The following is a 14,956-nucleotide window of genomic DNA, read 5'->3' as shown; positions in this document are numbered from 1 at the left end:
GTAACCCCCCGGGTGCCGAGAGAGATTTTTGGGGAGCAATGAGGGGGTTTCTCTGCTGGGGGGGTGCGCTGGGCATCCCCCCTCTCCCTTTCTCCCTTGGGGGGTTTCTTATTCCTCTGGAGAACACGGGGGAGAATTTTTTTGGGGGGAATAGAAAGGCCACTTGGGTGCGTGGGTTTGTCCGTGTCCGTGCGTGGGTTTGTGCGTGTCCACGCGTGTCCTGCGCAAAGAAAAATCCCCTTTTCCTGCCCTTTTCCTTTCCGAGGCAGGATAAAACCCTTTTGCACGTTGGAAAAGGGGGAAAATATTTACCTGCAGACTCAAGCTGACACTTTACATCTGTGTCTGCTCCTCTTCGGTACCTGCCTCTTGTCGGAATTAATTCGCTGTAATATTGTGGCGAAATAGAAAGCTTTAAAAAATAGGCTGGGGCTGGAGCGGCCGGGTCATGTGTAAGGGGAGAAGTGGAGTATGAACAAACCTATATTTTATGGGAGGCTTTCAGCGTGCCGCACTAACGCCTAATTCTTCACTTAAGCCCCAAACGCCACGCTCCGGGGCAGATCTGGGGCTTCAAAGAAGATTTTGGGGGAGCTGAGGTTTGAACAACCACTCGTAGGCTGGTCCTGGTAGCGACCCTCACCGTGTCCTCTGGGCGAAGGGCTGCTTGCCCCATTTTTTTTCCCCCAAAAAAATCAGCTCACCTTTCCCAGTTTTCCCAGCAAACCTAAAGGACCGGGGACGTCTTTAGCGTTGGGAAAAGGCGATTTTTTCCCCAAAAACCTTTACGGCCGAGGCAAACGGGCCGTGATTTCTTTTTTTTTTTTTTTTTTTTTTATTTTTTTTTTCCCCCAGGGAAGCAGCCGATTTCTTATCAGGTCGGGATTGATGCTGGCGGCCTGCTTCTCTATATCATCCCCGCGGCTCCTCTTGTTCCAGCCTGGCTCCCTTTGCTCCCGGGGCCGTGAGTGATGGCTCCCGCAGCTCCCCATGCCGCCGGAATCCTAATGGCTTCACCGAGGCAGGGTGGGGGGGGACACCCTCTCCCCCCATTTTACTGACAGGAAATTTTAGGGAGAACCCCCCCCACCCAAAAAAAACCCAACCCAGGGCTCGCCCTTCCTCAGCCCCTGTTGCTGGAGGCCCCCGCGGAAGCCACGAAACGTTTTATTAAAAGGTTTTGATGGATTCGCCTTGGGGATTAACTAAGATAATAGTTTATTGCACTGCGAAAGATTAAACTGAAAGTACCCTAGTGAAAAAAAATAAATAAACATTAAAAGGAGCGGGGAGAGCCTTTCCTAGCCTTAAATCCCTTGTTTCCCACCCTAACAAGGGTCCCCCGGGCTCCAGGGTGCCCGCGCCGCCTTCCCGGGGAGTTATTATTCTTATTATTGCAATTAATATTAAGATTTAAATACATGTGATGGCTCGGCGAAGCGGTTCGGCAGGCTCCAGGCTGCGGGTGCGGAGGGGACATCATCCCCCCATCCCTGACCCCCGGGGGAGCAGAATTCCCCCCTGGGAAAAGCCCGATTCCCCCGCCTGGCTGCGAGCTGTCAGGGCCGGGGGTGCGCACATGGGCGCGGAGCTGCGCGCATCTGGCTCGTGTCGGGTTTGAAGAGCGTGTTTACACATCGAGAGAGTTTAAAACACGGCTCGAAAGGCGATAAAAGCGGGACTTTAAATCATCCGGCCCTTCATCCCATCCCTTCCCCATCTGCAGCTGGCTGCGGTGCTGGGGGGAGATCTGCCCTCCATGTGATGCTGCCTGGCCCCACAGCAGGACCCCCCCCACCTCCGTGTCACTCCCCACGCGTGTCCTCCCCTTCTCCATCCCTCCTCACCCCACTTTTCACTGCCCTGCATCCAGAGGGAAGGGATACCCAAGGATTTTAATAACAGCAGGGTATCGATCCGAGCTTTCAGCAGCCTCCAAGGTGCATGGAGGGGGGCTGGGGGGTCTCGGGGATGGGTTTGCTCAGAGAAACGAGGCGGAAAAAAAAAAGAGGGGTTTCTGCAGAGTTTTTTTTGGCTGCTTTTTGCTTAAAAAGTGCCGGGTCGCGTCCTCGGAGGCGGCAACCCCCGGGATTGATTTTTAGTTGCGAAGGGTTTTTAGTTAAAAAGGAATGAGCGCAGCTTGGGAAAACCTGGGCTTCGTCTGCGCTTGGGAGGACTCAAAATGCACCGAAAAGAGGGTGGTTTTGCTTATTTTATCCCCTTTCACCCCATTTTGATGCCAGGCCATGGGCTCTGCATCCCTGCAAGCGAAGGCTGAGCCATCTCGGCCACATTTCCTCTGCAGCGACAGCAGGTCAGGGCTCCCCCCTCCCAAAATTCCCCGGTACAAACCACTCCAGTTGGGGCTGGATTAACTTTCTGGGGGGAAAAAACCCCAACACTTTCATTTTTATCCTCTGTCCCTACACAGAAACTTTTTCCACCCCCTTCTCCCCGGCCCAAGCCATCAAGGACTGAGGATTATGGAGCCTAGAAGTGGATTTGCAACCCGAGGGGGTCTGGGGGAGGAGGGAAATGATGTTAATTATTAATATTGTCATCCCGGAGGAAGATTTCTACGGGGTGAGAGCTATAAGTACCACTCAAGCAGAAGCTCTCTCCAACAAGAGGCACCAGCCTCAAGTTTGTATATGTTTCCATCCCGTACAATAACAGCTATAGATCTGCTAATGGGCTCGCTGCAGCCCCTGGACACTTTCTCCTGCAACTTTCACTTCCCCACCCCTCCCCAAAACATGCCCTTTCCCCAAGCCAAGCCCAATGTTTTCTTTTCAACTTAACCCAGGGTTCAGCAATTATCCGGTGGGTCAGTGTAAGTCGTCTTTGTCTACGAAAAGTCAAGGAGAAATCTTAGCTCCTGGATATGTATCGCTTAAAAGCATCCTCCAGCTGAGTCCTCCTCTGCCTCTTGGACCCCCCTACTCACAAAAAAACGCCCCCTCCCAATTTAAATAAATATTTTCAGCCTAAAAAACTCGGATCTGAAGGAAGGGAGAGGGAGAAAACCCTCCCCAAGGCCAACAAACCAGGGAAGAGCCCAGATGTGGTCACATGAACCAGGGTGACCCAGCACACGAATAAAAACCCGAGGAATAAAAAGAATGTGGGGGGGTTTTATCGCTCAGCTCCGCGTCCGAGCGGCTCTGGAAGAGGTGGGGGGGTTTGCTGGGGAGCAGAAAGTTGGGTCTGCCCGGTCCTGCTACACCGCAGGAGTTGGGAGAGGAGAGAGGTGTGACTTGGTTACTGGCGCCTTTTGATTTATTTTAAACAATCTTTCAAAAAAAAAAGGGGGGGGGATAGAAAAATAAAGGAAAAAAAGAAAAAATAAAGGAAAAATAAAAAATAAAGACAAAAAAAGGGAAAAAAAAGGAAAAGGGAAAAAAGGAAAAAAACAAAAACAAGGAAAAAAATAAAAATAACAAAAAATAAAGTGTGTTTCCTACCAAGCAGCAAGTTTTGCTCTTGCTGGGTTCCCCGCTCCGCCAAGTCCCGAAGAGTTCCCGGCCTGAAGCGCCAGCGCCAATTAAATTATACATAAACCAGCAGATATTTCTAGCACCGACAAACCTCGGCTCAAGAGGGGGCTTCGCTCAGACCAGATTATTTTTATTTTTACCCCCCTGTCCCCAACCCTCCCTTTTGGAGAGGCAGAGGGGGACAGAGCGGGAGGTGAGAGGAACAAAAACCAACAATTTCTCCAGCATAAAAATGAAACATCAAATTAGTTTGCCTCTGGGCTTCATTTTTCCCCTTCTACATTATAACTAGTTATTGAACTCGCTAGAAGATCTAAAGGCCATTTGTGAGGAGAGAAATTTCAATGGAGTTCCCCCATCAATAACTCCTTGGCAGTGACCTATTGGATCAAGTCAAACAGTTGAGGTGAAATTCAGGTCACGCTGTCTAACCAATATTAAAATGCGCCCACTTTTTAAAAAGCCACTTTCAACGAGATTTGAAGAAAATTGAATTCCTGGGTGGGGTGAGAAGGGGAGGGGGAGGAGGGAGAGACGGAGAAAGTGGTTTGCATATTTTATTTTATATATATTTTTTGGTAAACAAGAGGGATTCATCTTCGATACGTTCAGATGAAGGGATAAATATTTACATTATTAGTTTCTTTGAGACGAAAGAGGCTCAAAAGAAAAATGTGAAGGCTAGGACTTTGGGTGACAGGCTTTGCTTATTAAAATCGTTTTAGGCCGATTCATTACTTTTACTGACAACAGATTTAAGAAAAAAATCAATTAAACATTTGCATATTTCTTTGCATAAATTAGACCTTGTCTATTTGCATTAGGAAGGGACAAAAAGGAAAGGTCTTCTTTGCACTTGCTGCTCGCAAGTTGGTAGGAAAAAATTAAAATTTAATTAATTACGTGTCGTTGCCTATGGCAGGGAGAACCTAAGTGTTAAAAAAAATAATATAAAATATATATACACGCATACAGTTTTTTAGTTCTCCTACCACTAATCGTGCAATAATCACCTCCAAACAAGCAGGGAATAAAACTCCACTCCCAAATTGCTTCCCACCTCCCGCATCTCAAGGAGGCAGAGTTCATCCACCGCGAGCTTTTACCCCGCTTTCCCCTATTCTTATGAAACACGGGGATAACAAACCCCCAGTAGATAGGTACTTCATTTTTTTCTGGAGAGCACAGATTGCTAATGGGCTGAGGTACAGGTTACCAAACGGTCAGTATGGTAATCGCCAACACAATGAATCCGGAGAGACAATGCATACTTATTTTTCTTCAGTACTGTCAAAAAGGCGCTTTGTACTTAAAAAACATCCCCGCATCCCCCCACATCTATATTTCGCAGCCCTCATCCTAGGTAGGAAAAGGAAATAAAGCCCCAAATGAGATTTTTAAATTATTTTCTCTCTTTTTTTTTTTTTTTCCCTTTTGCTTTTTCTCCGCCGAGGTGCTGCGTTTCTCTGGGTTTTGTCCCTCCCAAAGTGTTTCTCGCCACGGTTGTGCTGGTGGGGGGACGAGGGATGGAGAGCGGTGGGAGGGCTGCTTTATAGACAAAAGAGCCAGATTCTTGTACAACTATTCTTCACACGTCCCCGCAGACTTATTTTACAGAGAAAAAAAAAAAAAAAGGAGGGGGGGATTAAATAAATAAAAAATCCAAACACTTCAGCAAGAGGCACAGCTCTAAAAAGCAAAGGGGAGGGGGGAAACGTTAATCCCCAAGGAATAAAAAGGGGAAAACAGGATTTTTTGGGTGCATTTGTAAGAAATCCGGGGGATTTCTTTCTCTTTTTTTTTGGTGCACTTGTCAGAAATCCGGGGGCAGCCCCCCCCAAACACACAGAAGGGTTGAAGGGAGATGGGGAAAAGAGGCTGGAGAAGCGAGTCCTCGAAAATAGATGTATTTGGGTGGGAAGCGGGGGTGGGGGGAGGCAGGCGGTGCAAATAAAGTTGCGTTTCCCCCCCTGAGAAAGCGCGAGAGTCCAGAGCCGCCCAGTTTGTGACCTTCACGCCTTGAATTTTTTAATGCTTTGATCGCTGCCGTTTTGTTTCGTGCTTTATTTTCCTTTTTTTTTTTTTTTAAAAAAAAATCCAGCATAGCCTTAAGAGAACTACCTGTGGATATTTATTTATTCTGCTGGTGCTTATTGAAAACCATATATTCAGAGGTGGTGTGGCGGGGGGGGAAAGGGATATGCGTAGGTAAAAATTACTTTATTAACTCTCCATCTTTATTCAATATTCCCTCAGCCTTGGAATAAAGTTGTTGCATCAGTCTGAACTATAAATGTCAAAGCCCTGCATGAGGCTGAGGTGTTTGGGCAGAATGAAGTATAGCTGGAGAAAAGGAATTTATTGGATATATTTAAATCAATGTTTTGGGTTCCGGAATACATTTCTATTCATGTCTTTTTTTTTCCCTCTCAACCTCGCAGCTCTCATCCCTCCCCCTCTTTCACTCCCCATCCCCGAAACCTTTCGGGAGCAAGGATTTTACCTTATATAGGTATTTATATAGGCGTTTCTAGATGTAATTCCGGGATTTTACAACTTTAGGAAGGAGCAGGCTCTGCACGGGGCCAGCAATTAGCGAAGCCCTGCAAATCAGCCGCCAATAAACACCTCCCCCCCCCCAAAAAAAAGCCAAATAAAGCCAGAAAACGACTTATTCCATGTCCCGGTGCCCAAATAGGTGCGGAGCTGGTGTCCGAGGGGGGCTCAGCACCCCCCTTTGCCCCCCCCAACCCTCCCCGTCGCCTATATGTACCCTGTAGACTCGAATTTGTGTGAGCGTCTCCCAGTCACAAATTCGTCTCTAGGGGAATATATGGGCGATGCCAGAGCCTTGGAAAGTTCTGCTTTCCTTTAATTGCAGCGCTCCTAATTAAATCCTCCAACCCTGCTGATGTCATTTGCTAAAGGTAGTTGATTCAAAGTGCGAAAGCGGCGTTTGCTGTTTGCCAGGGTTTGTTAATAACAATAATAATAATAATTAAAAATAGAAAGGGTAAAATGTAAAATCACCGCGATGATTTGGGGGGGGGGGTGTATGGGGGGGTGATAATAATCCAAATAAACCCCCATTATTACTTTTCATCTCCAGAAGAAACAGCAGCCACCGCAAACACAACTCTCAGCCAAGAGCACAAAGAGCCCCGACCATTTCGCAGTGACTGATTTATGGCGTTTTACAACCCCATAAAAAGCTGTAACAACCAGCCAAAAGCCTTCGACACCGCTGGCACATTTAGTCTAATAAATAAAACATAAACAGTTAACTTTATGTGTCACTTTTATTGTTATCAAGTAAAATATGGCAATGCCCTGCAAGCTATGATTTTCAACTATAATTGTTATCAAGCACAAGGAGGGAATACCCCACCTCCCTCCTCTGCCCCTCTCTTTAGGGCGAGATGGAGATGAAATTTTTTTAAAAAAAAGCTTTAATTGAGGGAGCTCAAACCCTCCCAAAATGTTGACATCCATTTCCAGCTCCCCGACCTGCGCCGGGGAGGTGGGAGCCATTTTTAACGCATCCCTCCAGCTTTGCCCCCAAAATTATACATATATTTTTATATATATGGACAGCAGAGCTTGAGCACGAGGAGGTCAATGCTTAAAGCAAGGGCCTGGGAGCGCTGCCCACGCGTGGGTGCTGCCCACGCGTGGCCGTGGAGCCCCGTGGGTGCCTTTAGCTGCAGCACCCAGGGAAAAGCAGGGTGCTGCCTCCCCCCCCCAGAAAAAAACCCGCTCTGCTCCCTAAGGCGGGGGTTAAGGAAAGTGGGGGCAGTTTGGGGAGCAAAGGGGGGGTCTGCGGGGTGGGGGGCCCCCCAGCCTCGCCCTGCCCGTGCCGCTGGCTGCAGGCAGGGGAGGGCAAAGCTCCTGCCTGGGAGTTAAGGATGTGAAAACCTGCCTCTACCTTCCAGGTACCGGCCCCCCCAAAATAGGTGCTGATGGTGTTTAACCCTCTCCCCTCTGGGATGGGGGGGTCTGGGCTGTGGAAGGGGGGGGGTGACCCCCCAGAGGTGTCCCCAACCTGCCCTGTCCCCTACCCAGCCTTGGGAGGGGGAGTGGAAATGGGGGGAGGATGCCAGGGGTAGAGTTTGGGGGGGTCTGAAGGGTCGGTGCAGTGCGGGGGGGGACACACACTCACACTAAGGGTGGGGGGGCTCATTGTTCCCAGCTCGGATGGCGGAGGAATGCCCGGTGCCCCCCAACACCCCCATCCACCCTCACCCACACCCTCACACCCCCACCAAGGGGGGGTCCCCCATTGTGTGTGTCCCCCCCCCTTCACCCAGCAGCCGAAGGGGGGTGGGGGGACCCCAGGAGCCACCACCTCGCACCCATGCGCATCTCCCCGGCTCTCCCCTCGCCCCCCACTCCCACTCCCACGCTTCCCCCCCCCCCAATTTGGGTACATTTTGCAGAAGCTTTTGGTTCCTTATCCGGGGACTGGGCTGGCGGGTGTGATTGGCCGGGGATGTCACATGGTGAAAGTAACTTTACGGGGTCGCCAGCTAGTAGGAGGGCTTTATGGAGCAGAAAAACGACAAAGCGAGAAAAATTATTTTCCACTCCAGAAATTAATGATCATGAGCTCTTATTTGATGGACTCTAACTACATCGATCCGAAATTTCCTCCATGCGAGGAATATTCGCAAAATAATTACATCCCAGACCACAGTCCGGAATATTATAGCCGGACAAGGGAGTCCAGCTACCAGCATCACCATCAAGAGCTGTACCCAGTGCCACGACCCTCCTTCCCCGACCGCCCTTTCAGCTGCGGGGGGCTCCAGGCTCCCGGCAACCCGGCCGCGCTCCAAAGGGGACACGGGCAAACTCCAGGAGGCCAACACCTCTCAGAGAAAGCACAGCAGCTCTGCGAGCAGGCTGCTCTATCCACCTCCTCCACCACTCCTTCCCCAGCCCCTCCAGCCTGCAACCAGCCAAACCCCGACCATCCCAACAGCACAGCTTCCAAACAGCCCATAGTCTATCCCTGGATGAAAAAAATCCACGTCAGTACTGGTATGCAACTTTTATTTTCCTCTTCTGTCTCTCCGCTCTCTTATTTTCACACCATGCTCGCTCCCTCTCTCCTCTCTCTCTCTCTCTTTTTTTTTTTTTATTTCCTTCCCTTCCATGAGAGTCTTTGGGTTAGCACAATTGAACTGGATTTACGACTCCGAATGGGTAATTACACCCACCATAAATTTTATAGCCGAGCTACTGTGGGCAGCCTTAGCCATGTGGCTCGTTCTGTTATGTATGTGTGAAACTCCGAAAGCTTTGTAAGGGGTGCATAAATAATTCAGTCTTTTCAGCCAGGGAAACCCCTTCCTATTAGAATAGAAACTCTTGAGCTGCCCAAAGTTCTTTATTACCTATTTAGCCTATTACTTCCCCCCCCCCCCGGCTCCTCCAGTCGCCTCTCCCGACCCTCTCTCCATCCACGCTGATTTTCCTTGTGTGTTTTTTTGTTTTTGTGTTTGTTTTTTTTTCTCCTTTCCTTTCTCCTTTTTTTTTTTTTGTTGTTTTCCTTTTGTTTTGTTTTTTTTCCTTCCCCTCCCTTTCCAGTGAATCCCAATTACAATGGAGGCGAACCCAAGAGATCCAGGACAGCCTACACGAGGCAGCAGGTTTTGGAGCTGGAAAAGGAGTTTCACTATAACAGGTACCTGACCCGACGGCGACGCATCGAGATCGCGCACTCGCTTTGCCTCTCCGAGCGACAGATCAAAATCTGGTTTCAGAACCGGAGGATGAAATGGAAAAAAGACCACAGGCTGCCTAACACCAAAGTAAGGGCAGCCGCAACGGCAGCGGTGGCCTCCAGCGCTTCAACCGCCCCCGCCGCCCCGCCGAGCACGGCCGCGGGCGAGGAGCTGCCCTCCGCCGCCGCGCAGGACCCGCGCACGGAGGATATCACCAGGTTATAAACACCCCCCCCTAGACCCGCACACAAATGACTCTGGATTATTTATAGAATCTAATATATATATATATATATTTTGGTTCTTTTTTTCCCTCCCCCTTTCCCCTTCCCCTGGTAGTTTTTCCTTTTATTATTATAATAATAATTATTATTATTATTTTTTTCCTGTGCGTATAAAAAAAACAACGGGTCTCCCCCCAAGACCACGGGCTTTAGGTGCATGTCAGATAGCATGAGGCCAGGTGTCTGTACCTGCAGGGTTTTTTTTACGCCGTTTCAGGGTTTTATTTATTTTTTAAAGCGGGGGGCTGGGGATGGGGAGGGAGGACAGGGTGGGGGGAAGAAGAGGTAAATGTTCTGTTGGGTGAATTTACTGAAGAAATGATCATATTGACGGCAAAAAACAAGCAAACAAACAAACAAAAAGGCGAATGTAGGGTTTCCCCCCCCCTCTGCATTACAAATGCACAATGAGCGAAGGAGCGATGAAGTTCTTTTATAGAAATGTGGAAAAAAAAGCTTTAAAAATCACGATTTAGAGAGAGAGAGGGAAAAAAAAAAGGCAAACAAAAAGCAGCCACGAAACAGCACACAAGGGTGGACGAGTCTTTGCTGAGAAATTGAGAAGAAAAAGGGGAGAGAGAGAGGAAGAGAGGAAGAAAGAGTGACATATTTGAGAAATCAAAGCAGAAGAAGGTTTTAAAAAGTCAGTAGCTAGGGTTTTTTGTCGTGGTTATTTGTGTTTTTGGACTGATTTTCCATGATCATTGTAAACTTGCAATAAAGAGTTTTAGTGTGTATGTGAAAGTCCCAGTGTTCAATAAACCAGTCAGTGTGAATTAGTTTTACTTTTATGTCTGGTGACTTATTTTATCCCCACATCTCCCCTCAAACCCGCCCCAAAATAAGAATAATAATAAGAATAAGAAGGATAATAAAATGCTGGGACGATGTGCAATGGATCCCATGTGCACCAGTTACTGCTTAAGTTAAGTTTAAGCAAACCGAAAGATAACTCTCCGCTCCGGATTTTTATGACATCACGATGTGGCCGGTGACTTTAAATCTCAGACCCTCCCAACCCTTAAATATGGGGGGCAAAAACCAGAGAAATCTGTTTTTTCAGAGCAGTGCTGGGGATTTGGGTTAGCTTTCAGTCATTCCTCTTCATTTTCTTTCCATCCTGCAGAAAATTGTCTGGTTTTAGCTCCTCTCCCTGCTATGAACTTTTTCCTCGTGGTATTTTTTTATTATTTATCATTATTATTATTATTATTATTATTATTATTGTTATTATTTTCTCTCGCTGTCGTGGGGCGCTCGTGTCGACTAGTTCAAGCCGCGAGGTCAATATTGAATTTTGCCAGGCAATGAAAAGCCTGTTAAAGAATAATAATAACAATAACAATAATGAGAATAATGGTAGTAATAGCGCTAATAACTCTAATTCATTGCTCCTGGCCTTTGGAGGCAGCCTGCAAATTGGCAGCAGGGGGGGGATTTTAGGGAAAAACCTGGGGTCCCCCCCACCCCTGTGCTCCCCTGGCAGGGCAGGGCAGGGGGTGCATGGGCAGGGGGGCTGAGCACCCCCTTTTTTATCTTTTAGGCCTTGGATTTGGGAAGTTTGCTGCTTAAAAACCCCAGTGGCAGGGGCTGGGAGAGGGAGGCCTGCTTCAGTGCCCCCCCCTCCAAGCCCTGGCACCCTGAGTTAGTGGAGAAGAGCCTTTGATTTAGGTTTTATTCTATTTATTTATAATTTTTTTCGCTCTCTCCAACATCGATTTAAGCTGCCATTAAACAAATCATGGTCTCAAACCCCTTTGTGATAGCTGGGGATGCGGAGCTGGAGAGGGAGAAGGTTATAATTTATCCTGGGGAGTTTATATGTAAAGCTCATCAGCTTTTTTTTTTAAAAAAAATTTTCTTTCACGTCCTGCTTTAGGGGATATTAATGTAAGGACGAGGCTGGAAAGATAAAACATATCGACAGGCCACGTAACCATTACTCCTCTTTAAACATTTCCTCCACAGAGCAGGGAAAGGTGTTGGGAGCCAGCTGGGATTTGGGCTTTTTTCCAAGGAAGATCCCAGACTGCACAGCTGATCAAACCCAGATAAAACCCAGCCCTAAAATAAAATAAATAAAATAAAATGAAATAAAATAAAATAAAATAGAATAAAATAAAAATACTATCAGAAAACATCACCCAAGACTCGGCCCATCCTGGGGGGCTGGATATTTTTAATATCCTTTTATATAGGCGAGAAATCAAAGCAGAAAGGGGGAAAATAGAGGGAAAAAAGGCACCAGGGAGGGGAAAAAAGGAGGTTTAATGCAGGAAATAGCAGAAAATCTGTGGGGAAAGCGCAGCCCCAGGTGCTGGGAGGTGGGTGCTCCCCCAAAGCACCCCAGTGCCCCAAAATTGAGGCAGGCCAGCACCCCAAATCTCCTCGGGGGTGGGGAGCAGAGCTGGGCATCTGCACCGCTGCGGGCTGGGCTGGAGCCAGGAGGAGGAGGAGGAGGGTGGGGAGGAAGGAGCATCGCTCCAAGTTGGATTTCTCCTTTTTTTGGGGGGTTTGGAGTTGTGGGTTGGGGTTTTGGGGTTGCTGGGGGGTGTTGTAACCACCCCCCCCTCCAGGCTGGGTGTATCCCGTGGAGGTGGGGGGTGCTGGGGATGGCACCCAGGGGTGACAGGTCCCTGGGGTGCCAGGGCCATGGCCCAGGGGTGGGCTCCTACCTGCTGCCCACTGGAGGGTCCTCACCCAGCATCTCCCTCAGCCTTGGCCGTGACACAACTGGGGCTACGGAGGGAGGGGGTAAATGTCCGAGGTAGCCCGGGGGAGAAGGGGTGGGGGGAGAAAAAGGGAAAAAAGGGGGGGGAAGGGAAATAAAGGGGGAATAAAGGGGGAATGAAGGGACAAAAAGGGGGAGTAAAGGGGGAAAGGGGGGAATAAAGGGGGAAAGGGGGGAATAAAGGGGAAAAGGGGGGAATAAAGGGGGAAAAGGGGGAATGAAGGGGCAAAAAGAGGTAATAAAGGGAAAAAAGAGGGAAAGGGGGAAAGGGGGGGAATGAAGGGGGAAAAGGGGAAGAATGAAGGTGGAAAAGGGGTGAATAAAGGGGAAAAAGGGGGAATAAAGGGGGAAAAACGAGGAATAAAGGGGAAAAAGGGGGAATAAAGGGGGAAAAGGGGGGAAATGAAGGGGAAAAAGGGGAAAAAAAGGGGGAAAAGGGGGGAATGAAGGGGGAAAGGGGGAACAAAGGGGGAAAGGGGGGGAATGAAGGGGCAAAAAGGGGGAATAAAGGGGGAAAGGGGGGAATGAAGGGGCAAAAGAGGGGGATAAAGGGAAAAAAGGGGGAATAAAGGGGAAAAAGGGGCAATAAAGGGAAAAAAGGGGGGAATAACTGGGAAAAAATTAAACAAAAGGGAAAAAAGAAAAAAAAAGGGGGAAAAATAAAGAAAAAAGAAGGGAAAAGGGGGGAAAATGGCTATTCCTGCTGCAAACAGCCCGAACCACGGTGCCTTTTTAGCCTCTTGACGCCTCCATGTAGAGAGGCTGAAAGAAAAAAAACTTTATTGAAAGTTCGGGTAAACGGCAAAAGCGGGTTCATGGAAAGGGCAACTTTTCTGTGCCAGCAGCTCTATTGGAGGCGAGCAAGTGACCCCGAGCCCTCCTGACCCGCTGCCTCTCCCCACGTTGTACCTTCTGTGTCTGCGGACACAGATTTAGAGGCACCGGCGCTGTTTAGAGGCTTTGTAGGTTTTACCATAGTAATGGGGTGTATGGGGAGGAAGGGGGGGGCGAGGGGGAGTTGGGGCAGATGCGATGCGTGTTATGGTATTGTTTCCTCGCCAAAATCACCCGGGAGAAAAAGAGGAGAGAAGGGTGAAGTGGCGGCCAAACTACTCTCCCCTCTTTTCCTCCAGAGATGCTCTCCCTCCCGGCTGGTCCAGGAGCGCTCCCAGCCACGTAAGTAACCCCCATTTCAGGGAAAAAAAAATATTAAAAATGAAAATAATTTTTAAAAATTTAAAATAATAATAATAAAAAAAAAGCCGAAGGGGAACAAAAAGGAGCCTCTGAAAGTTTGGGAGGTGCGGGGATGAAAATCAGGATGCAAATGGGAGCGGTGATGCGGGGAGGGTTGAGGGGGAGACAGAGATTTGGCTGTGGGCAGCGATGCAAAATAACCCCGGGTTTCTCCAGCGGCGAGGAGCTGCGGGACAGACGGACACAGAGGCAGATACACGGACGGATGGAGGGGTTTAAGGACGAAATGGTCCCCCCGAGGCATCAGAGCTTGCTCATCCCTGGGCTATATGTCCCAGACCTGGCCCTGGCACCTATAGATGTGGCTGCAGGAGGTGTCCCCCCACCCCATCCCGGGTCCTGCATTGTTCAGTGCTCGGATAATTCGCTTTACTTTGATTATTGGGCTATAAAACTCCCAGCAACAACGTGTTTCTGGAGGCTCAAATTAACATCTGAGGCCAGGGCTTTCTTTTTCCCCCCCTTTAATGTTCTTCGAGTCCAATTTGTTTTGAAGTTCCTTGATAAGTTTTTACCGGTTCCTTTCGCAGTTCGGGTTTTACTTTATGTTATTTTTCCCCCCCTCTTCTTCTCTTTAACAAGCTTCTCTAAGGACCCAGGTTTTAAGAGCGTTGCAAAGTCGTTTTACGAAGGGTTTAACTGGCAATAAAAAGGAAAAAAAAAAAAAAAAAGCGTGAGGAAGTCTTTGTATCCAGAGCCTGCCAGGAGTGGTAACCCCTCTCCAATTTACATCAGCAGGCTGAGAAAATTAGCTTCCTGTATTGCCTGTTAGGAAGGGGGGAAAAAAAAGGCAAATAACAGCTCCAGAGATGCTTTGGGGAGATAATCTCAGGCGGGCGAAGGTCCTCAGCAGCCTCAGTTTTCTGAGAACTTGTTTATTTTATTTTTTATGCAGTTTTTATACATTATTTCCACACCTCCCCTTTTTTTTTTCTTGCCCCAGGGCTCTCCTGTTGAGCGGGGCTTTAGCTCGCAGTTAACACGGCATTACGGGTCCTTCCAGCAATTTCCTTCAACCCTTCGGAAGGTTGAAAATGTTCCTCGCCGGCGTTAATTGGAATTAAAAGCCAAAACACGCACCCGGGGTTAAACGAGTGAGTTACTGGTTCGCCCCGGACCTGACAGCACCTCCAACGTGCAACTTTTATTTATTGTGCTCTCGTATATCATTATCCAGAGATATAGTTTTATGTACTTCCTAATCTGTCGCCGTGATTAATTTTGATGGGCAAAGTACCAAGCTAAACATTTTGGGATTTTAAAATTTTTTTTTTTTTTTTTTTTTTTGAGTAGTGAAAGACTCGGATTTCCTTTCCAAACAGGCAGCAGCCGCGGGGATGCTGTTAGCAATTTTCAAATATCACCTTTTCCTGCTTGTTTGGGTATTTGCTTCAGTGCAACCGGCTTCTTTCCTTTTTATTTATTTTTTTTTAGGCGTCTTGGTGGTGTTTTGTGGGGATT

General features: G+C 48.2%; 1 protein-coding gene across 1 annotated transcript; it reads left to right on the top strand.

The window, feature by feature from the left end:
- Positions 1 to 8,092: 8,092 nt before the first annotated feature.
- On the top strand, positions 8,093 to 9,448 carry HOXC4 (homeobox C4). The gene is made up of 2 exons (XM_068409814.1): positions 8,093 to 8,537; positions 9,087 to 9,448. The coding sequence occupies exons 1-2, from the start codon at positions 8,093 to 8,095 to the stop codon at positions 9,446 to 9,448; spliced, it is 807 nt and encodes a 268-aa protein (XP_068265915.1).
- Positions 9,449 to 14,956: the final 5,508 nt, after the last annotated feature.

The sequence above is a fragment of the Nyctibius grandis genome, chromosome 11 (genome assembly GCF_013368605.1).
Source record: "Nyctibius grandis isolate bNycGra1 chromosome 11, bNycGra1.pri, whole genome shotgun sequence".
Classification (NCBI taxonomy): domain Eukaryota; kingdom Metazoa; phylum Chordata; class Aves; order Nyctibiiformes; family Nyctibiidae; genus Nyctibius; species Nyctibius grandis.
Note: the sequence above shows the minus strand (reverse complement) of the source record. Positions and strands in the feature narration are given on the sequence as shown.